The sequence below is a fragment of the Branchiostoma floridae genome, chromosome 12 (genome assembly GCF_000003815.2).
Source record: "Branchiostoma floridae strain S238N-H82 chromosome 12, Bfl_VNyyK, whole genome shotgun sequence".
Lineage (NCBI taxonomy): Eukaryota > Metazoa > Chordata > Leptocardii > Amphioxiformes > Branchiostomatidae > Branchiostoma > Branchiostoma floridae.
The window spans coordinates 7,529,254-7,550,219 of NC_049990.1; the positions used below are offsets into that span (position 1 = coordinate 7,529,254).

The 20,966-nt window shown below is 40.2% G+C and overlaps 3 protein-coding genes across 6 annotated transcripts; 1 reads left to right on the forward strand and 2 right to left on the reverse strand.

The window, feature by feature from the left end:
- Window positions 1-505: 505 nt before the first annotated feature.
- LOC118426855 (sperm surface protein Sp17-like) lies at window positions 506-4,017 on the reverse strand. Of its 2 annotated transcripts, XM_035836413.1 has the most exons (4): window positions 3,638-4,017; window positions 2,704-2,943; window positions 1,894-1,966; window positions 506-1,564 (listed from the first exon to the last, which is right to left on the reverse strand). In XM_035836413.1, exons 2-4 carry the CDS (start codon window positions 2,929-2,931, stop codon window positions 1,527-1,529), a joined length of 339 nt encoding a protein of 112 aa, XP_035692306.1. In that variant the 5' UTR covers window positions 2,932-2,943; window positions 3,638-4,017; the 3' UTR covers window positions 506-1,526. The 2 variants fall into 2 exon arrangements, 1 of the variants encoding a protein (XP_035692306.1); XR_004832482.1 differs by lacking the exon at window positions 2,704-2,943 and having other exon boundaries at window positions 3,638-3,947.
- A 788-nt stretch (window positions 4,018-4,805) lies between these two features.
- LOC118426854 (lysosome-associated membrane glycoprotein 1-like) lies at window positions 4,806-16,087 on the forward strand. Its single transcript, XM_035836411.1, has 8 exons — window positions 4,806-4,959; window positions 8,840-8,943; window positions 9,287-9,521; window positions 10,399-10,572; window positions 11,042-11,262; window positions 11,815-12,052; window positions 12,509-12,673; window positions 13,202-16,087. Exons 1-8 carry the CDS (start codon window positions 4,908-4,910, stop codon window positions 13,342-13,344), a joined length of 1,332 nt encoding a protein of 443 aa, XP_035692304.1. The 5' UTR covers window positions 4,806-4,907; the 3' UTR covers window positions 13,345-16,087.
- LOC118426853 lies at window positions 11,905-19,956 on the reverse strand. Of its 3 annotated transcripts, none has more exons than XM_035836410.1 (6): window positions 19,714-19,956; window positions 19,521-19,615; window positions 18,947-19,090; window positions 17,960-18,779; window positions 17,494-17,644; window positions 11,905-12,043 (listed from the first exon to the last, which is right to left on the reverse strand). In XM_035836410.1, the coding sequence occupies exons 1-5, from the start codon at window positions 19,939-19,941 to the stop codon at window positions 17,498-17,500; spliced, it is 1,434 nt and encodes a 477-aa protein (XP_035692303.1). In that variant the 5' UTR covers window positions 19,942-19,956; the 3' UTR covers window positions 11,905-12,043; window positions 17,494-17,497. The 3 variants fall into 3 exon arrangements, with proteins under 3 accessions (XP_035692303.1, XP_035692302.1, XP_035692301.1); XM_035836409.1 differs by having other exon boundaries at window positions 11,906-12,043; window positions 17,488-17,644; XM_035836408.1 differs by lacking the exon at window positions 11,905-12,043 and having other exon boundaries at window positions 16,647-17,644.
- Between the last annotated feature and the right edge of the window lie 1,010 nt (window positions 19,957-20,966).

Here is a 20,966-nt window from a genome sequence, read left to right on the forward strand (position 1 = left end):
TACTCTCCAAGCAGAGGTTAGGCTCCGGCTGTTTTTTTAGTTGTTTTTATCGGACTGTCTATTTTGTCATTTTTCTTGAAGTACGTCAGTTAGGTTTTGACACAGCAAGATCAAATAGAAAATAGAAAGCCCGATAAAAACGACTAAAAAACATTACAAAAACAGCTGGAGCCTAACCTCTGCTTTGAGAGTAGTTTTACTGTACATGTCCAGGCCTATTTTGTTTATCTCTGGAGCCTTAAACTCAGACATGTTACCCACAAGGCAACATGCTGCACATGTGCACTTGTAACCTTGAAGAGGCTTATAAGAGTGTGAAATGTACAAGTGATAATTACATATACCTGTATTTACTGAATTAACACTATAATAACATGTCTCAATACAGGTCTGATTGGATGAAATTGAAACTACAGTTAAACTTTTACACACTGTACATCCAATTTTCAAGACTGCTTCATTAACTTTTCATTGCTGGACTATGAAATGACTCAGTAGACTTGTATGTGAAAGCTGTATTTTAATGAAGTCCTGAAAGTGGTTTCATATTATGTATCTATCAGGTTCTATGTTGCTGCTTTTACATAGTATGTATTATGATCTTATGTAAGAAAAATGTGAGTCTGTGTTTTGTCTCCATTGCTACTTTCAGAAAAACTTGAACATAGGTTTTTTCTGTGAATGCTGTTTAATTTCTTTAGTACATGCTGCATTTCCAAGTTTCTGTTGCAAATGAATAAAGAGACAGACTGATCTTACTGTATTTCTTTGTAAATTCCATTGTTTTCCGTCTGTGTCAGTGGCCATACATATGATGGGATCTTCTATACATGTACAGTACTGCACTGGTTATAGTGAACATCGTGACTCATCAGCATTTGGTCAGTGACCGGTCAGAAATTTGTCAGTGTTCAGAACTACCAGATTTACAAATTGTATACACTAACTTGTCTCCAAAACAAACATTCCATACTTCACAATACATGTACTTCTACCTAAAGCCAAGGCCAGCTTGTATAGCAAGGGGGTGATGAATTCTGTCGCCTTATCATCATGAACTTGATGTTATACCCTTGACATAAACTACCGTACACTACACAGAAAAGTGGAACATTTAGTTGGAAGCGTATGCCTGTTGGTTTCAGTCCTGCAACCTATTGTAATCTATCGAGAAGCCATGTGTGGAAATAAGATACACATCGAAAGCATTTACAAATATATAAGCATCAAATAACGATGTATGTCATGACTTTTTTACATCTTTGTCATCATGTGGTGAGAACAGTGGGAGTGACACGACAAAAATAACAAAGCTTCCTTTCAATGGAATAAGGGAATAAAAAGTATGGGAGAAACTTCTATATAGTATCAGATACAAGTACCATCATAACTATTGTACTTCGTCCAGTCCTGCCTAATGTATGTATGTACAATGAGGCAACAAATCTACACGTTCCTTCTCTAGGCTGGGTGGATGGAGGTTGTTTTCTAGATGAAGCTGTTTTTCCCTGCTGGATTCAGCTCTGCTACGAAAGGTCCTCATCATCAAATAAGTCATCAAAATCTGCAGGATAGGAAAGAAGGCAAACAAATAAGGCTTTACTTTTACTTTGACTTTATTCCAATTGCCACAGGGACAATGCAATGTGTACACTAGGCAGCTAATTAGCTGATAGTGTGACCACATACATATAATGAAGAACATTTTTCATACATGAGAGAGGTTCAAAATGCAGATGGTGTATGGCTCTCCTTACACACAATCACAATGCAGAATTGTCTTTATTTACACATATATCAATACTCTATAATAGCTATAAGGCTTTAGTTTGATATCTCTGCAGGCATCAGATGTACAGTGTACTAAAATGAGATATTATGGCCCAGTCTCACCATTGAAGAAATCTGAGTGTACCGCCTTCTCATTGGCTGCCAGCTCCATCATCAAGCCACCTGATCCACCCGCCTGCCAAATAAGGAGAAAATGATGCATGATGGAAGTTACAATAAAGTTTTAACTGCTCTAGCCTCAGTACCATCCTCTGCACTAATCAAGCAAAACAATTGAGCCAGCGGTTACTACGAAGGATGGTCCTCAGGCTAGAACTGTTCATACGCAGTGAGATGCATTGTCAGAGTTGAAGGCCCCTGAGACAAAAACAATACATGCCTGCACATGGCATCTAGCATAGTCTATACAAGAACTGTTGAACAGTTAAGGGACTTCACCTTTGATTTTACCCACACACAGCTAAAATGACTAGTCGTCTATTTGCCTACAAAATAAACACTCAGAGAACATCACAGGGACAGGAGTCAGGATACAGGAGGATACAGCTTTATATTAGTGGAACAGAAAGTTTGCCTAAACTTGATTCACTCCTTTGCCTTGGAATGGAAGTTGAAATTTGAAGGCCATTAATCAAGGAAAGGCAACCTCAAGGAGCAAGAGTTTCATTTTGGATGTGACTGACCTCTTGACTTTCAAAGACATGTCAAATTATACAGACATTTTTGTTTGTTGATGAATCAAAGTTGCTCAACGATTCCAATGCCATCGCCATGTCCAATTCTCTTGAACTTCATCCCACATTCACCGACAAAACCTTTCTGTTAAAGACGGATATTGTCAAGACTGAGGAAAATTCAGGACAGGCCACACCAAACAACTGTGAACAGCAAACTCTGACACAGTTTTGATACCTGTGACAGTAAACGCTCATGCTCCCTGTGGTTGCCCTCTCTAGTATCAGTATCCCTCTCTCTCGTATCCTCGAGAATCTCCTGTTCCGTGTTTCCCCTGAGTTTCAAGAGGTTCTCGAAGTGTTCGGAGGCAAAAGTTGTTATGTCTGTGGGTCTGTTCCTGACCACTTCTGCAGTCAGGCCTTCCAGCAGGTCCAGAAAACCAGGCGGAACCCCTCGGAAGTTCATGGCTCAAATTTCCTTCGTTCAAAAAGAAAATGATGAATAAGCCAGTTCTAAGCAAGGAGGTTATATACTATAGGAAATCTAAGTGCAGGGTCAAAGGTGAACTAATATCAACAAGCAGAAAAAAGGGGAATTTTTTCCTGGGAATTTATTTCCCGGTAAGGAGAAAATGCAGTGTTTGTGGTGGTTCAAGTTTGCAGTAGAAACAAGGGGTAGGTGGGCAGAAAATGGCAGATATTTTTGTGGTGGGCTTCAGTTTGTGGTGAACAGAAGGAGGGCACACTCACAGTCACAGCAAAAATCAGACCTGGATACCAAATTACCATGAATTTACACCACCATGAACAATCTTTTTTTGCTACATAGATAAAGCTGGTTTACTCCTACATGTTTCCAAAATGGTTCCATCGTGAGAGGGCAAGCATGGGAGGGGGGCAACTTTCATACCATTTTTTTTCGCCAACATTTTGACGTCGTCACTTGTTTCACGTACTAAAAACATGTTTCACACCTGAAACAACTGATCTGTGTACATCACTTAGTCAGAAATCGGCTCTAAAATTTGTCGAGCTTGGTTTCTAGATCTGATTTCTGGTTTTGATGCCACCCCCCTCCCCCACCGATATCACGCACATATAGGTTTCGAAATTATTAGCCCAAAACTCTCTCTTTCAACCACTCACGTGAACCTCTTTCTGTTCATAATTACCTCTTCTAGATCCATGAAGGAACCAGCTCCCTCTGGGAACATTTCGTCGGCTACAACAGCAGGCTTCATCTTCTTCATAATACTTCTGGCGATTCCTGATGCTAAGGACTGTGTTGCTTCTAATGTCCGCTAGGTGTCACATCATCGGCAAAGTTCGCGTCACGTTCGGAAACCTCCGTAGAAGCCCGACCAAGGCCCGAACTTGCTTTCTCGGGAACTTTCGCAAAATGAAGGGCCAGCAGACACGGGCAATGTATGGCCGTATAAATTATATATCATACGATATGTTGTGTGATATGATATGCTATGACATGACATGATATGATATGATAGATCTAACATATAGAAAAGATAATTGAACATTGAAAGCGTTTATAAATCACAACCAATGAGTTGCTAACCAAGGGGCTTTTATGTTGATAAAAGCTCCTTGTTTCAACCCAACCCATGCTTGGCCTAAACCTTATTGTGTTCTGCTCAAAGCTTTGTTTGCAAAATTCAAGGAAATCTAAATTTTATGGTATAAAATACTAAGCTTTCTGACCAAGCAGATCTACCGTGTTTTAACGTATTTGTCAGTGTGTGTTTTAGTTAACGTTTTTACGTTATATATGCAACTCGTGTTTTTTCAGCATTCATGCAACTGTAAAAAAAAAAGAGAGTTTTAAAACTCCTAGTCCTATGCTTTTTTCTGCTTAATAAAGATATTTAAAGAAACATTTGAAACAGCGACAAATTCACCAGAAACTTATTTTTCTATGATTGATATCTGCCTTTTGTTTTCTGTCCTTGCCCACCTTTCCTTTTCTCATTATTGATTGCGATTTTAATTGTTTTGTCACCTGATTGCAACGTTTATTTTTGCCGACCAGAGAACGAATATGATCGTGATGATATTCTTGATATTGCCGGTAGATGTCGCTGCTGTTAGACGTGTACGCTCGTGTGACGTAATCGTCACCATCACATGACAGTCATGGCTAGTCGCTGTTCCAACTATTGACCTGACAAATTATATCCTAGTATTTCTTTCAATAAAATGCTTACAATATTCAAATATCGCCACAAAAATCAGTAGAATATCATCTTATACAAGGTTATACTGTAAATGTATGTAATTAATCATATATCAATCATAAAAAGGAGTTTTGTGCCTTTATCTGGAAATTATAAAGGGGGGGAGTAAGAACGGAACAGCCACCCATCAGCCTTTGCTCCTGACTAGCAGTACTCCTTGGCAGGTAGTGTCGTACCAAAGGGAAGTGAAAACATGAACTTCAAGACGATTTCCGTGCTCCTTGCCTTCATCGCGGCAGTGTGCGGTAAGATAGATAATCCGTTATCTTCTTAAGAAAGTCTTTTTGCAAATGATTCAAGTATTTTCTTCATTTTGCACTACGAGTTACGTAGCACATTTTCACGTGACAAGGCAGGCGCGCTTCGTTCCAAGAAGGGGGAGGGTGTGCGTGTGTGTTCAACATATGCAATCTTTTTTACATCACCCCAAAATTAGTCTAATGTACGTTTGGACGTGGACAGCGTAAGTGCATTGCAATTATTTCATTTCATTTGTGGATGTCTGAGTTGTTGACAATCCAAAATGGTGGCAAGGTTTACAATGTTGGGTCTAGGTGTGGAGGCTAAAGCCCTTTGAACTCCTACATCATGTCACATGGTCTTGATGCAACTCTATATAGCCGGGGATCGTACGTTATTCATGATGCTGGAAGGTGTGCTCAACCCTTAAATGAGCAGCAATGAACAAACCCTTGACTAGTGGTGTGGTGTCATGTAATTATTTCACCAGGAAGATGTGTTATGTGACATTCATGGAAGCTTTATGCACACTGTAGACACCAGCAAAGAGGTGTTAATGACCTGCGTTTACAGTAAGACTTTATACAGGTGGTTCGCCTATGTTTGCACGCATCGTCTGAAAGTGTACGAAGCACAAATGTAAAAATGTTGTCGTTGATAACCTCCTTGGTGCTATCCATTCACGGACCACTGTCAGTTTTCTAAAACGGGCCAAAATGCCCACATAGTATTTGCAGCAAGAACAGATTCTATATGCTCTTAGGATGTGTTTTGGCAGTGATGTTAACTGCTACGTAAACCTTGATAAAACATGTGATCAAAGTCCACGATGGCAAAGTCTGGCTTTGGAGTATATAACCAGTGCTTGTCTGTGACAGGCAGTGTCTAGATCAGGCTTGGACATTTTGTTCAATCCGGTTTTGTCAGATATGATTTCATTAGTTGTTGGACTAGACTTAGGACCGTGTGAACTGGGGTAAAACTAAAAGACACCCCAAAACAGATTTTTAGCATTACATGTACACAAGCACGTAAGAAATTTTCAGAACACACTTTTTGAAGTTTTTCATTTTTAGAAACATTTTCTGAACTCATGGTCTCCAGAAAAGCTTTGCTAAGATTAGTAAGAACACAAGTCTTGATAGGGTTTGACCCAGTCAGAATTCTGCTTGGATTTCATCATGCTATGAACCCAGGTCTCCATATAACCTTTCCACCTACCCCACACCCTAAGATCTGGCCACTGTCCAAACAGTCTTACATTAGTCATGCTCATATGACTGTCAGATATTTGCAGCTTTTACGCAATGGTCAGCTAAAACTAAAAGGAGATATTATGAGTACTCTGTGTGTCGCTGTGTCATACTGACAAAAGCATATGGGTTAAGTCAAACTCAAAGTTAGAACTTTGCTTTAATACTTACCATAAATTTTAGATTAGGCTGATAATATCATATTATACTTAAGTTAAGGTGAGATCTTTTATCTTCCACTGTCTCTGAAAAATAAGTCGAACCCTTAAAGATAAGTCGCAGCTTTTATGGTCACATTCATAAGTTTCTTCTTCCCATAGACTTCTATGTTATAATTCGTGGTTTAAATGGGTGCGTTCATAATGAAGCTACGTGAAATTGCAGCAGATTTTTCATTCTATGTCGAGCACATTTACCCTATATCGTGGGAAAACATTGCCAACCTAAACTATACATTGGAACTTTTTTTATAGCAATTACAAACTACGATTAGTCAATCCCCACAAAAGGCACTTTTTCGCTGCTAGTGTACAACCGCACCACTCAGAACCCACGACTGTGTACCTCCGACCTCACGCGGCTGCAAAACTTTACCTGCTAATTTCTTCAGTTACAAACAAGCTTTCACTAAGGCCACACCAATTTAATTTCTTGGTTCACGGGTTCGCTCGCTCCTATTTTTTGGAAAAAAAAATAAAAATTACCACTAAGCAAATTTTCACCATTAATGAAGCCATTCACCAACTTTCTGGTGTAGCAAATTGGCCTTTATATTATAAGCTCCTTAAAGTGTGGATACAGGTGCTGTTACTGTACAGTAATAGTGTTTTTGTACTTTTTTCAAGCTAAAAACTTTTTAGTCTTTATGTTTTGGATTAGTCGTTACCTTTACCCCAACCATTTTGCAATTTTTATTTTTATTTCGCCCTCTCGCTCCATATTTTTTATGAAAAAATCCGTGAACCAAGAAATTAAATTGGTGTGGCCTAATCTAACTTTTGAGATCAGTTCCGCTGACTAAAAGGGAATTTCTCACCGCTAAAAACATGCGTCCGTGCAGCCGCTTATTTTTTGCCTCGGATCTCTTTTAGGGTACCCACTCGGAGTAATACATCAATGAGACCTTATACTAGAGAGTAGATACATGCTTTATTGTTATACACTCTTTGTCTGTACCCTTTCATGTTACCTAAAATAAGCCTATGAGTACGTGCAAGAATTCGCAATAAACTTTCATAAAGTGGTTTACGAAAACCTTGTACTTTCTTTCTCCTTGATAATAATTTTATTAAGAGGACTGAGCTGTTAGGAAGGTAGCAAAAGAATCCACACCCACATTTCTACTTGGTGTATTTGTTTGAAAATACAAGTCTGTGTTATTTTATTACCATAGACCATTTGTCTTCTTACACCAGCTGTCATGAGCAAATATCGTAGTTCCTGAAATGTTGTTTACATTGTTGCCTCTGGCAGAGAGGTCCGCCTCTGATGTGTTCTTTGATGGATTTCTTAAAGATGAGAATGTCTATTTCAAATTTTCATTGCAGTTTGCCAAAAGATTATTGAGATTGTGTAGAAAAAATGTATATCATCTTGTCATTTGGCAAATTCAAACAATACAGAATCACAAACTGTAAAATGGAGTTGTAGAAATGTTTATGTAACGTTTAGTAGTCACCTGTCTAGCCATGTGAAAGAGTTCAGTGACCCAGAAGTATGGTCCATATAATGAGCGATACATAGTCCCAAAATACAGAAATGCCTTACTCCAGTTCCATACAAGTTCTTAAAAAAGACTATGATCTGTGATTATTATATCAATGGCTTGTGTGATTGTTGTATATCATTTTTGTACGAGTGAAAGGTAGATGTCTCCTAATATGTGTCAAGGTTTGTTGTTTGACATACAGCAATATATTTAATCTTCCTATTCAAAAGAACGTCATGATTCATATGTTTTTATGGAGCATTCGTAATCTTAAGTCTTAACATGTTGAATGAATAGATAACAAATGATAATCAATCAATGTTGCATTTCGTCATGAAGCACATCATGATAGAATTTTTTTTATTATATTGCCTCAGTGGAGGAGCCATTTTTATGTTCATAATCATAGAGCACCATATGCAAAACTATTGAAGTTAATATAAATTCATGTACTTGAGCAGTCAGACATTCTGAATGACTGTATTTGGTTGTGATAGAGCATAGTCAGGGCTCGAAATACGTTTTTCTGCATACCTGCACTGGTGCAGGTAACATTGAAAATTACCTGCACCAGACAAATTTTACCTGCACCACTCTTAATTTAGGAAGTATAGATCATACTAAAATTGTTTAGGAACAATTGCTATTTTTTTCTCTTATGCTTTATAGGTAGTAACATTCAATGCAGCTAATAACAATCCACATACGCTCACATCATATGACATGTATGTATAAAACCCAGTACATGGACCAGTGCAGGTTAGGTGCAGGTAGACACCAGAAATACCTGCACAGCTCTAATTTCACCTGCACAGCTCTAATTTCACCTGCACTATAGTGCATATGCAGGTGGTATTTCGAGCCCTGATAGTATATTATGTAAGATAAGAACTGTATATGATATTTTGTGTTTTTTTGCCACAGCTCAAGCACCCACAAACGAGTATGAACTGAAGGATGCCGACGACAAAACATGCTTGAGAGCAGACATGGCTCTCACCATCCAAGTCAACTACACAAAGACTGATGTAAGTGAAAAAGCTCCTAATACCTGTACTAAACATGCAGTACAAGTTGATGTATGTAGATGCCATGACGGTGGAATGGAGTACTTTGAGTTTAAACAAAGGCACAATCAAAAACGAACAAACCAGGGCTGTCTCTAGGTTGAACTTTTTCTGTCCCAATCATTGTTTGGGAGCCCATGTTGTTGATTTTCTTTCACTAACATTTTTTTGAATCCCGCTCATTAAAATAACTTTTGGACCTCATCCCAGTACCAAGGAGATCATGGGAGATCACAGTCAATAGGCTTGTACTAGGCTAGGGTTCTTTATGCATTTGTTGACCGAATAACTGTTCCTACCACAGGGCACTGCTTTGTTTGCATGGGACCTGCCTACGTACAACGCCTCCGACCCCAACACGGTCGTAGTGGGCGGCAGCTGCGCAGAAAACGGCACAGCGGAGTTGACTCTGTCGACCCCAGCTGGCAGCACCAGCGTGAGCATGACCTTCACCATGGCGGAAGGCTCCACCTACCTGTCTGGTGTGGAACTGTCGTACACCGAGGATCCTGATATATTTGTCAACACGACAACTCCAAGTAAGGATTTCATCCGTGTTTCATAGGTTCAATTTATGTTGATAACCTCTGTGAAAACAGAAGCATTGTCTTTGTTTTTGTGTGTATTCAAATGCTGAGGCTGGCAGGAAGTGAACGTTGGCATGAGGCCAAAAGTCGAGAAACCGTGGACAACACATGCCCGAGAGTGGAGCACGTAATTTTTGTGTGAAAACGACACATCAATTTCATTTTTGGTCATGAAGTGTACAAAATATTTAAGGATGAGCCCTTTGATTTCTTGATTTTTAAAAAATTTCATTGTATTGCATAAATCATTCCACTTCTTCGTTACATTTCTGTTGGATTTCTGTTAGTTTTTTTACACATGTTAATCTGTGTTCACTCCCAGGGCGATTTGGTGGAGATATGTTTGGTAAGATTACAAAAAAGTGAATTGATAAATAATCCCTCACCAGATGTGTTGTGCCTGTTTTGTAGGGTTAACATACTACCCACAATGCATCACATTGTGCATGCCCAGTTGTAGCTATGAATGGGCTTTATCGTAAGTCTAACATTTTATCTTCTGCCTTTGCTGATTGTCAGTAACGTAGAATAGTCCCAGGACAGAAGTGGCAATTGACAATGATTACATTAATTGTTGTACACACAGCATGCAGTTCTTGTCCCTGCGGGATTTAGTGCGTCAGCAGATGAGAGGGTGGAGAAGGAAGTGCACACCCCTTCTTCACCTTAAAAAGTCTTCTTCGCCTTAAAAGTCATGTGCAGGCCAGGTCATATGCAGGTCATGTGATGGGTTGCCTAGCCCACGACGGCGAGTGACTGTCTGCCTACCATTGTCTCCTGAGACAGGTGGATGCCAACATATTCATGCATTTTGTTCCTCATTTTACAGATGACAACAAAACTGTGGTCACGACTGGTCTCCAGGTGTTTGAGGCACCTGCCGGGAGGTCGTACAAGTGTAACAACCAGGGCAACCTGGCCCTGAACGCTGCTGAAGGCACCATGCTCATGCTGGCAAACGTGCAGGTCCAGGCCTTTGACTTCAACAACACCTTTGGTGATGGTAAGGAAAAAATACACTTTATTTAGTTATTTAGTGAAATTCACCAAATTTGTGGAAGGCTTGATGTAACAGGTTACTATCAACTTATGGAACCAGACCATATTCTATAAGGTTTGATCCACTCATATATTTTGGAAGGATGGACCCCTATTCTTTTGAATAATTGTAGTGGTTCTTATACGTGCTTGAGCTGTGGCTGTCCACAAACACAAGGACATAATTTCACAATAGAAGAGGCATTTAGTTGAAATGATCCTTTAGTACAGTATAGTAATACAGTACTATAGAGGTGGTTGTTCTCAAACACTGTGGACATGATTTTGCACTAGAAAGGTGTTTTCAGTGCTTTTTTCATCATTGAAATGATCCTGTAGTACAGTATAGTAATCAGTACATTAGGAACACAAATTTGTGGAGGAGAGCTACCTGCTGTTCCTAACCATACTTGTGATATTTTTTCACATTTTAGTTACGGAATGTGCTGCGGACACCACCACCATCAGTCCCAACGCCACCACCGTCGCTCCCAACGCCACCACGATCCTGCCAACCACGATCCTGCCAACCACTCCCCCACCCGCCCCCGAGGCCCCTCAGAACAACTACACCCTGACCATTGATGGGAAGGTCTGTCTGATGGCGCTGATGGCTCTGCAGATGGAGGCAAACTACACAAAGACAGATGGAAAGGTACAGGGACATACATCCTAAAACAACATTAGCACGAAAGCTCCATGTAATTCATATTGAAGTTTTTAACCGTCATTCAACACAAGAGATTCGTCACCCTGAATTTTTGGTCACGCATACATCGACCTTCATCAGGAGTGGTGATTCAATTACTCTGAGCACGTGACCTAAGGACACGTGACTCGTTAAGAATCTTAGATGCCTGGCATTCTGATTCTTTTCCCTTCTCTTTTCATACAGTTAATTGAAGATGGAACTAAAGGAAAATTTTGTTATTTGTTAAGAAGACAAAGAAGATATGAAATTCTATGAAATGGGGACAGTGACAGGAAGTTAGGTCAAAGGTCCCAGAAATTGTTATCAAAGGTAATCTTATGTTCTCTTCAATATCCTGCTGTATGAATGTCTGTTGCCTTATGATAGCAAGTGGGGAAAATGCAACAGACAAAATTGGCAAGAAATTTACAATTATGAATATTATGAATAAATCTAAAGTTCCAAAAACAAAATTTTTCATGGAGGTACAATGTATTTTTCAATTGCTCATTTTAGGTGGCATCTGCCAAGTGGAATGTACCAGCTAACCCTGCTGTGTCCGGAAGCTGCGGGAACGACACTTCGGTTCTGGAGCTGAAATACGACGGCAACGACACCATCACCATCACCTTCAAGAAGTCTGCGGCGTCCGGCCTGCTGCAGGCTGATGACGAGAAGTTCATGGTGTCAGAAATCAGCGTGGTCTACATGGAGACCTCAGCCCGCTTCCCAGACACCAACAGCTCTGGAACAAGTAAGACAAACCTTATATCTAGTATGAACAAGTAAAACAATCATTACATCTTTGAGGAATCAAATGTTCAAAGAAACATGTAGACAAATGAAGTACAAAGAAGATAAGATACATGTAATAGTAAAAGAGTAAAAAGATGTTAGGGGATTTAATTATTAGCTTGTGGATCTTTACTGTAAAAGAATTTGAAACATTCAAAACTGAAATTCTTGTGATATTTTTGTTGCAATACGTAGATTGAAAAAAAAAGGAACGCTGTAAATCCGGAAATGGTCTTAGTGGATTTATTATCAGCACACCATGACTATTTGTTTCCATTGTATTCCACTACTCTTCTATGGAAACTTCAAAGTACCACACAACCTCCTTTCCCTTCCCTCTGCAAAATTCCGTTCCCAAAAAATGGTAAGCTTACAGTAGTAATCTGCTGAATGTTTTTTTCCTTTGTCCCCACAGTTCGCACTGTCACCAACAACAACCTGACGGCCTTCGAGGGCTCCGTCGGCAGCTCCTACAAGTGTATGGCTGAGCAGGATGTGAGTCTGTCTATGGACGTGATGCTCATCGCCACAGACGTCCAGGTGCAGCCGTTCGGACTGTCCGACAACAACTTTGACACTGGTGAGTTTTCATGTTTCGGCAGTGTTAACTAGTATGGGTGGGCACTGATACAGAAAACAATGGTTCAGGAGCGGTCCAGGTCCAGTTCTGAGGCTGATTGTTGCAGCACATTTACTGTAGTACTACATGCATATCATAATTTGGAGGGCAAGACAACATATACTTCCCTGTGACTGTTTCATGTCATGTTCAAGTTGTATATGAAAATGATAGTTATTTTCAGTGTCTTAAGAGCAACCTTATAATTAATTTTATGCCCCAAAAAAGGCCTTTTCTAACTGATCACATTACAGTAACTGTTACTGTTCATTTTCTGTTATGTCCAAAAACTGGTTCACTGATTTTTTGGGGTGTTTTTTGGACCAGCCCAGTATATTGTTTTTACCCTCTGTTTGTAGAGTTCATCTTGTAATGTTCAGCATTTTCAGTCAAGGCAATACTGAAAGTAAAAATGTCATCAACATATTCTTAGACAATGTAAATGCTAAATTCTTGGAAAAAAATGTTATTTCTTGCTTCTTCTTTCAGCTGAAGAATGCCCTGCTGATAACGAGATCAGCAACATCGTGCCCATCGCAGTTGGCTGCGCCCTGGCAGGCCTGGTCGTCATCGTACTAATAGCGTACCTGATCGGCCGGCGCAAGAGTCACAAAGGATACCAGCAGGTCTAACGGACTCATCGATGTACAAATTCCTCTTAATTATTCTGATGTTCTGATGAAGTTTCTGGCCCTGTCTCTGAACAACAGCAGCTTCTGTTGCACTTGCTGTGAAAAGGGAAATATTCATGGTGGTTTTAGGCTTGTGGTCTTAGCAGTGTCCTCTTCACAGAAAATTTAAAACCACTGCAAACGTTCCCCCTTTTACAGTAAAACCCTGCATGGCAGTTTCAACACGGAAGTTAATCCAATGCATCTTCCTAAAAGCAAAATGAAAGCCCCGTAAACATTCCAGTTTTACAGTATGTTTAGGGCTTGGCAACAACTTTGAACTTGGGATATTCAGCTACAGCTTATCACTATTGATACTTGTCAAATATACACTGAGTCTACCTACTGTACATTGCACCATTCCTATGAAAGCCATCTACTATAAGGTGTTTTTCTTCATTTGTGGTGCACATGTAGACATTCTTAGTCCTGTTCCTGTTGTTCTGAGACAAACCAGTGTTGTGCACCCTTCAGTGCAAATCTCATGAGGGGGTGTGAGTAGTTGTCCCCCAAACCCTCATGGTTTTGCAGTGACAGCTGCAGGAAGTGAAGGGGGATGCCAGAGGACTGTAAATACCAAATGATATCTTTTCCTGTGCTTTTGATATTAAATGCTGCTACAGGAGCTTTGAGGTGATTCAGAAACTCAAGAAAAATAAAAGGCAATATTAAAAAATTCACCAAAACTGTAAAATCAAGTTCTCTTGTGTACAGTTTTTGATAATAGCTGCTGTCAGTTGTGCCAAAAAAAATCTTAACAAAAATCAATTCCTCACATAAAAATTAGGTTACGACTGAGTCAAGTGTCTTATAAGTAGGACAGAGCAACTGACAGCTTAGAAGTAAAAAGCAGATTCCTGAAGATGTTTTGAGATTCGCCTTGGTGAAAGTCAAAGTATACAGTGTGATTTTGTACCATAGGATAAGGAAATGGATTGGAAATCTAGTTTGCTAAAGTTTGACAAGGAAATTTAGCCACATTAGTCATTAAAATTGGGTCTTGGGGTTCTTTCTGAAAGAAATATCTAGGGTGAAATGTCTTGAGAAGAATTGTGACGTCTTTGTAAATGACATAATCTTGCTTGTGCTGTTTCTAAATACAGTAGAACAAGGCTAATACTTTCTTGAATGAATGTCTCAAGCTAGTAATGAAATTTATCCAAATATGTGACTGTTGAATTTATTGCAGCATTTTGAAAATGCTAACAATGCAAAGTATCATAGGGGTGTGAGGTCTGAATATAGACTTAGATGTGATGGTAGATTAAATGATAAAACAATGACATTTTCAATGAATGTGATCAACTTTGTATTGTTAATTGAAAAAATGAAAAAATGTTGTAAGCAAAGCACATCACTACTGCAAGAGGTATTAGAAATTTGTAGGTTTGTTTCAAGTCATTACAATTGGATATTTTAGTTGTACATTTTATGCCAATATTTACTGTCTCATGATTTTTTCCCGTAATGTTTGCTAGTTGAAGGAAAAACTTTACCAGTATTTTGTTCTATTCATAAACTGTAGTAAAGCATTCCGAATCATAGAAATGCTGTAGAATTTAGACAGTGAACCTGTGATGTTTTGTTGTTTATTTTGATGATTTAATGGGAATAGATTAAAGATGAATATGTTATCGTAAGGACTTAGTATTAGTATTTCAACATGTAAGGGAATTACACAAATATCAAGAACATTTATGCAGCCTTTAGTTGATACCGTTCTGTAATTATGCTTCTTGTGTGAAAAGGAACATATTAAGTATGTATCAAACTTCCAAAAACTAATCACCCTGGCAGTTTGTATGTCTGCATACCCAGTACTGCTCAAGATTGTACACACAAAACATTGCTGTTTCAATATAGGCTTGGGATGGTCATGTTTAACTTGCATCTTTGCAGTGTGTATTATTGTCTACATACTAGTAACTTCAAGCATAAAGGTCGTCCTATAGCCTTTTCAATGTTGTAGGGACAGTGGGTTGTTATCTACAAGCGTGCTAATGCATATGATTAATGTTTTCCCTATTTTTCTCAAGGATATATGAGATAAGTCAACAGCGAATGATCTTGCAGAGATTGTAAAATGTGCTTGCATTTGTGGCTCTAAAACCCTGTTCATCCCACAAATCTTGGTATGAACAGTGTCTTGGTTATAAGCAATCCTTGCTGGCAGGGTAATAGTTTACTGTGATAGGATTATAATTTGGCAGCAACAAAAAGAGAAAAAATCCAAAAACAAAAGTTTCTCAGACTGTAAAACAAAATGTAGAACCAACTTCTTTGTCACAACACCCCTTCATAATCCTCCACGGCCATTATAGTCCGGACTGATCTGACTAGTGTTAGGGATTTTATTTTCCTTGTAATTGTGCCACGTGACTTGATACATAATGTACTTCTGCCTGTGTCCTTACGGCTGTGTCATGGCAGGTGAACATTGCATTATCTGATCCTTAGTGTGTGTAAATCTCTAGCCTGGGTTCCATCCTAGTTAGTTTATGACTGGGCTCTTATACTCTGCATACAAACTATAAAAGCCCCCTCATAAACTAACTTAGATGGCACAGGACTAGCCTGGTATCCAAACAATGGAGCTGCAGCTTTAATAGTTTTGGTCACCAGGCTAGCACCGAACGGGCTACGTAATCTTTTTGGTGGTTCTGTTAAAACTTAAATGGGGATGAATAAACACCAGAAAAAGCAATGTTTGTTTTCTTAACTTTGATTACAATGCAGTGCATAGTGCTTGTTCAAAATATTTAGTAACATTGTCAATTTTACACATCATCACACCACACTCAGTAATGACAGAGTCCATTTCTTAACCAAGAGATAGAGTTTATTTTACATGTATGTCCATTTCAGTCTGCCCTTTTATTACCTTACTAACAGAAAGTCTTTACCTCAACTACTGTGCTCAAGTACTAGTCCAGCTAGTCAACAGAAATTCTTAAGAGTTTTTGTAGGCCACGCAAGCACACACTAGTTGAGACAGAGTAAGGCACTCTAGTTGAGCCAGAGAAAGGCACAGTCAGAGTTGAGCCAGAGAAGGCTTAGTAACACTAGTTGAGTAGACTAGACACTTTCTGTGAGCCAGGTTAGGGCACAGTGAGGTAGGGACTTTTCTTCCATCTCTACTCTTCCTTTTTTTTCCGAAGTGTAATTTTAGTCTAAATTATTTTACACATTAAAAATATGCATCTACAGTACTGATGCATACCTCTATCCCAAGATTGGGACGATCAACTTCCCATGAGCTTTTCACACAGCTCAATGATCTAATCAAGCATTTTATATGCATTTTGTACACATTAAAAACATGGCTCTTCACTACACTTAATGCTTATCTTATAGACATTGGTATACACTGGGAGATGTGCCAAAGCAAAACATTACCACCAGTTAGGGTTGTAGCCAGCCTGAAATCATTTTCCATCCCCTCGATTTTGAATCCTATCGAGCGATCAAGGCACGAGACGTTGCACCAAAGACATGACGTTCCTAGTGGGTCCGCTGGCATGTTCCCCCAGAAAATCTAAATCTAGACCCTCTGAAATGCTATTTCCTGTATTTTGAGGTGTAAGTTTGCTGGTAGACTAGGCTGTTCAGCGGCATATGTTTTGGTGAAAAATTACACAAGGGAGACAGTTCTATTACGTCTTTACATATCATTTTTCGTCTGTCACAGAGGACGGAATGGCAGCATTTTTTTCCATCCCCAGCTGCAAAATAAGGACGGAAGGACGGGTGCTGGCTACAACCCTGATTACCACTAAAACACTTACGTGATGACACACTGATGGGTATCCAACCCAAAACAAAAGGTTCAGTGCAAGCATTAACAACTTTTACTGACTGTACATGATTATATTTCGTGTTTTTTAAAATTTATTTGTTTTTTTTTTGTTTTTTTCTTTGGAACTGAGGGACAAGCTTGTCTTTGTTCCCTGCCACTACTTTGTTCCTTTTGTGGTTTTAGCATTTAACATTTAACAAAATTGCAGTCAATACACATGTACAGTGCACACTTATCACACAAAAAAGGTTTTAGTAATTCACATCACAAGCTGAATAACTTGGAGCACAATCAGACAGTCTAGCTACCCTCACAGCTTCAGCGGCGGCGGATCTTGTTGACAAACTTGCGGCCCTTTCGCTGGAACCACCTCTTGAGCTTCTGCACTCTGTTCTTCTTCTTCAGTGTGGGAGCTGTGTTCTCCTGGACAGTCGACTCCTCGTGCTGGTCACCCATGTCGGTCAGCTGAAAGGGGAGGTGAGAATTGTTGTGGTCAGTCTTGTGTACAGGTGAGATTTATTGTGGACAGTCTTACCTACGGGTGAGACATGTTTTTAGTTTTGCTGTAAGCAAGATATTCTTCAAGTGGTTGGGAAAATAAAATACAACATGAGCAATGATTGACTAACTGTGTTTCAGGAGATTTGTAAATTGTCTTCCCTTCCTGGCATCTATGTAGGCTCACATAAGAATAACATATTGGAAGCATGATGCAGCAAAAACACATCATAGGAACAGATGTAAACATAAATATGTACAGGTTTATATCCCTATACTTACCTCAGACAATGCTGCGTCCAGGCCTGTGGTGTCACTGCCGTTGTCCATGGCAACAGATCTGTGCTGGCCGGAGTTCTGCATAGCTCCTTCATACCACACGTACTGTAGGTCATCATGCCTGTCTACATCGACGGAACTAGAGTCCGGGGTTGTATTGTCACTGCCGTTGTCTATGGCAACAGATCTGCGCTGGTCGGAGTTCTGCATAGCTGCTTCATAGCACACGTACTGTAGGTCATCATGCCTGTCTACATCGACGGAACTAGAGTCCGGGGTTGTATTGTCACTGCCGTTGTCCATGGCAACAGATCTGCGCTGGCCGGAGTTCTGTAAGGCTCCTTCATACCACACGTACTGTAGGTCATCATGCTTGTCTACATTGACAGACCTAGAGTCCAGGCTTGTATTGTCACTGCCGTTGTCCATGGCAACAGATCTGCGCTGGCCGGAGTTCTGTAAGGCTCCTTCATACCACACGTACTGTAGGTCATCATGCTTGTCTACATTGACAGACCTAGAGTCCAGGCTTGTATTGTCACTGCCGTTGTCCATGGCAACAGATCTGCGCTGGCCGGAGTTCTGTAAGGCTCCTTCATACCACACGTACTGTAGGTCATCATGCTTGTCTACATCGGCGGAACTAGAGTCCGGGACTGTAGCAAACAAGCTTTGGTCTGTGTTTTCAGACATGGCTGAGGTCGCGTCAGCACCCTGGATGTCGTTGTTGCTGGACACGGCACGTCGTAGCTCGACAACCAGACTGACGTCGGAGGTACACGTATCTTTGGATGATACTCCCGCATTTACGCCTGCCCTCCTCCTGAAGAAACACAAATTGCACAGTATCAAAACAGTCTGCTGCTCGATTAGAAAATTCATGGCTCTGCCCCTGAGGCTTTGCCAAAAAATATCCATCAGTGATCAGTTCTGTTCCTTCACAAAGTTACTCATGAGCCATTCATGCTAATTTCTGCATGAATCACTCACCTGCGGGGTGACTTCTGGGGCTGAGGAGCAGCTTCAAGGATATCCAAGTACCCCTGTTCCTTGAGATTAGCCATCATCTCCTTAGTCCTTTTGCAGACTTTCTCTGCTATCTTGACATTCCTGCGCAGTATGGCATTCAGTTCCCTGTAGTCATCAACACATCAGTACAGGTCATCAACGCCTGTTCAGTTTAGCTCAGAAAAGATTGTTAACACACTTAATTCTGTGGCTTTATCCAAGCTATCTTAAGTTTTGAACAATTTAAATAAGTTTTCCTCCTTTTTTTCCAATAATTTGCAAAGAACACTGTGTAATTTCAAAGGTGACTGTTATACTAAGATCACAAATACACATATCATGCCCAAACAGCGAGCTTTTACATTAGGCACAGTTCTCACCAAATGTGCAGTTTAATAATGAAATGTTTTTTTCTTCCTATGAAGTTCAAACCAGTGTTGACTAATCATGCTTATTTTCTGGTCACTGAGACTTAAATGTTATATTCACAGCAATCATGGTCAGGATACCTAAAAAAAAGGTCCCTCGATGCAGAAATCGACTGGCTCCTACTTACTCAAACTCGTTATTCCTCCTCTGAAAGCCTGCCATCTGCGAGTTGACGGACGCTTTCCACATCTTCTCCAACTCCTTGAGCTGTTGCCTCATTTCCTGCAACAACAAAATTGAACGCGTACGCAGGTTGATGTTTACTTAGGACACATTAGTAACAACAACTTTTCTGTATAGAAAAAACAAGAGACAGTTACCTGAAGCGTGTCCTCTGAAGACACAGCAGAAGTTTCTGCGACTGTGGGGAGTGAAGGTCTACCTCCCTCTGCTGTGGGCAGGTTGCTGATGTCTGTACTGGCCACACAGTGCAGGGATCGACTGTCGTGCAACTCCCCTACATCAGCTGACTGTTCCTCCAGTCCTGACTCCTCCCTAGACTCCACCAGCACGGCTGCACTTTTCATCCTGTCATCTGCCACACCCATCTGTGAGAGGTGTAAAGGTGTTTCTGTTACGGTTCTTGGAGAACTACTTTATAATCATTAGTGCATTGATTCAGGAACAGGTACCATAAGCTGTACGGATGGTGTTCAGACTCAAGGACAGGGTTTGTTTGCTTGTGTATGGAGGACGGTGTTCAGCACAAAGTACAGGTATGTTTACCTGTGTGTGGATGGTGTTCAGCACCAGGGACAGGTGTGTTTACCTGTGTGTGGATGGTGTTCAGCACAAAGTGCAGGTATGTTTACCTGTGTGTGGATGGTGTTCAGCACCAGGGACAGGTGTGTTTACCTGTGTGTGGATGGTGTTCAGCACCAAGGACAGATGCTTTTATCACAGCAATCAGTTAGGACTATTTAGGGAGAAACACTGTAAATCTTAAACATTATTCATCTAATGATTGCAATCTTATGGTGAACTCCACTAGCCTGAGTACCATCCTCCGTAGTGACCCGCTGGCCGCTTGCTAACCACGTGGTTAACAAGCAAAAGTAGTGAACCAGCGGTCACTACCGAGGATGGTACTCAGGTTATAACTCCACACTGCAAATTCTTTCATTACCCAAGCAAGTTTTATATCAATATCATATGCACTTGTGTCCCCACTGCAAACATATTTAAGACTGCAAATACAACCTTTTAGTATTTACACCCTAACGTTACTACATCAAGCCCCTCTATTTTTCATTTACTTCAGAGTATACAAAGTGATAATGGGGGAAAAAATCTAACTGATGACATGGCCAACCTTCTTCTCCTTCCCATTCTGCCGGTCCCCACCACTGAGCACGTCCACGCTCCGAACTATGGGAACTCTCTTCATCAGGTTCTGTGGAATAAAACATACTGAGAACATGGCACACATGTACAACTACAAGGGCATCATATCATGGGAACTGAAACATCTTTGTCACAAAATGTTAGGAATCTATCCAGATTTTTTTTTTAAAAGTGCATTAGTAAGTTGAATATCTTTTTTCACCTCCTTGATAACATAAACATTTAAGTT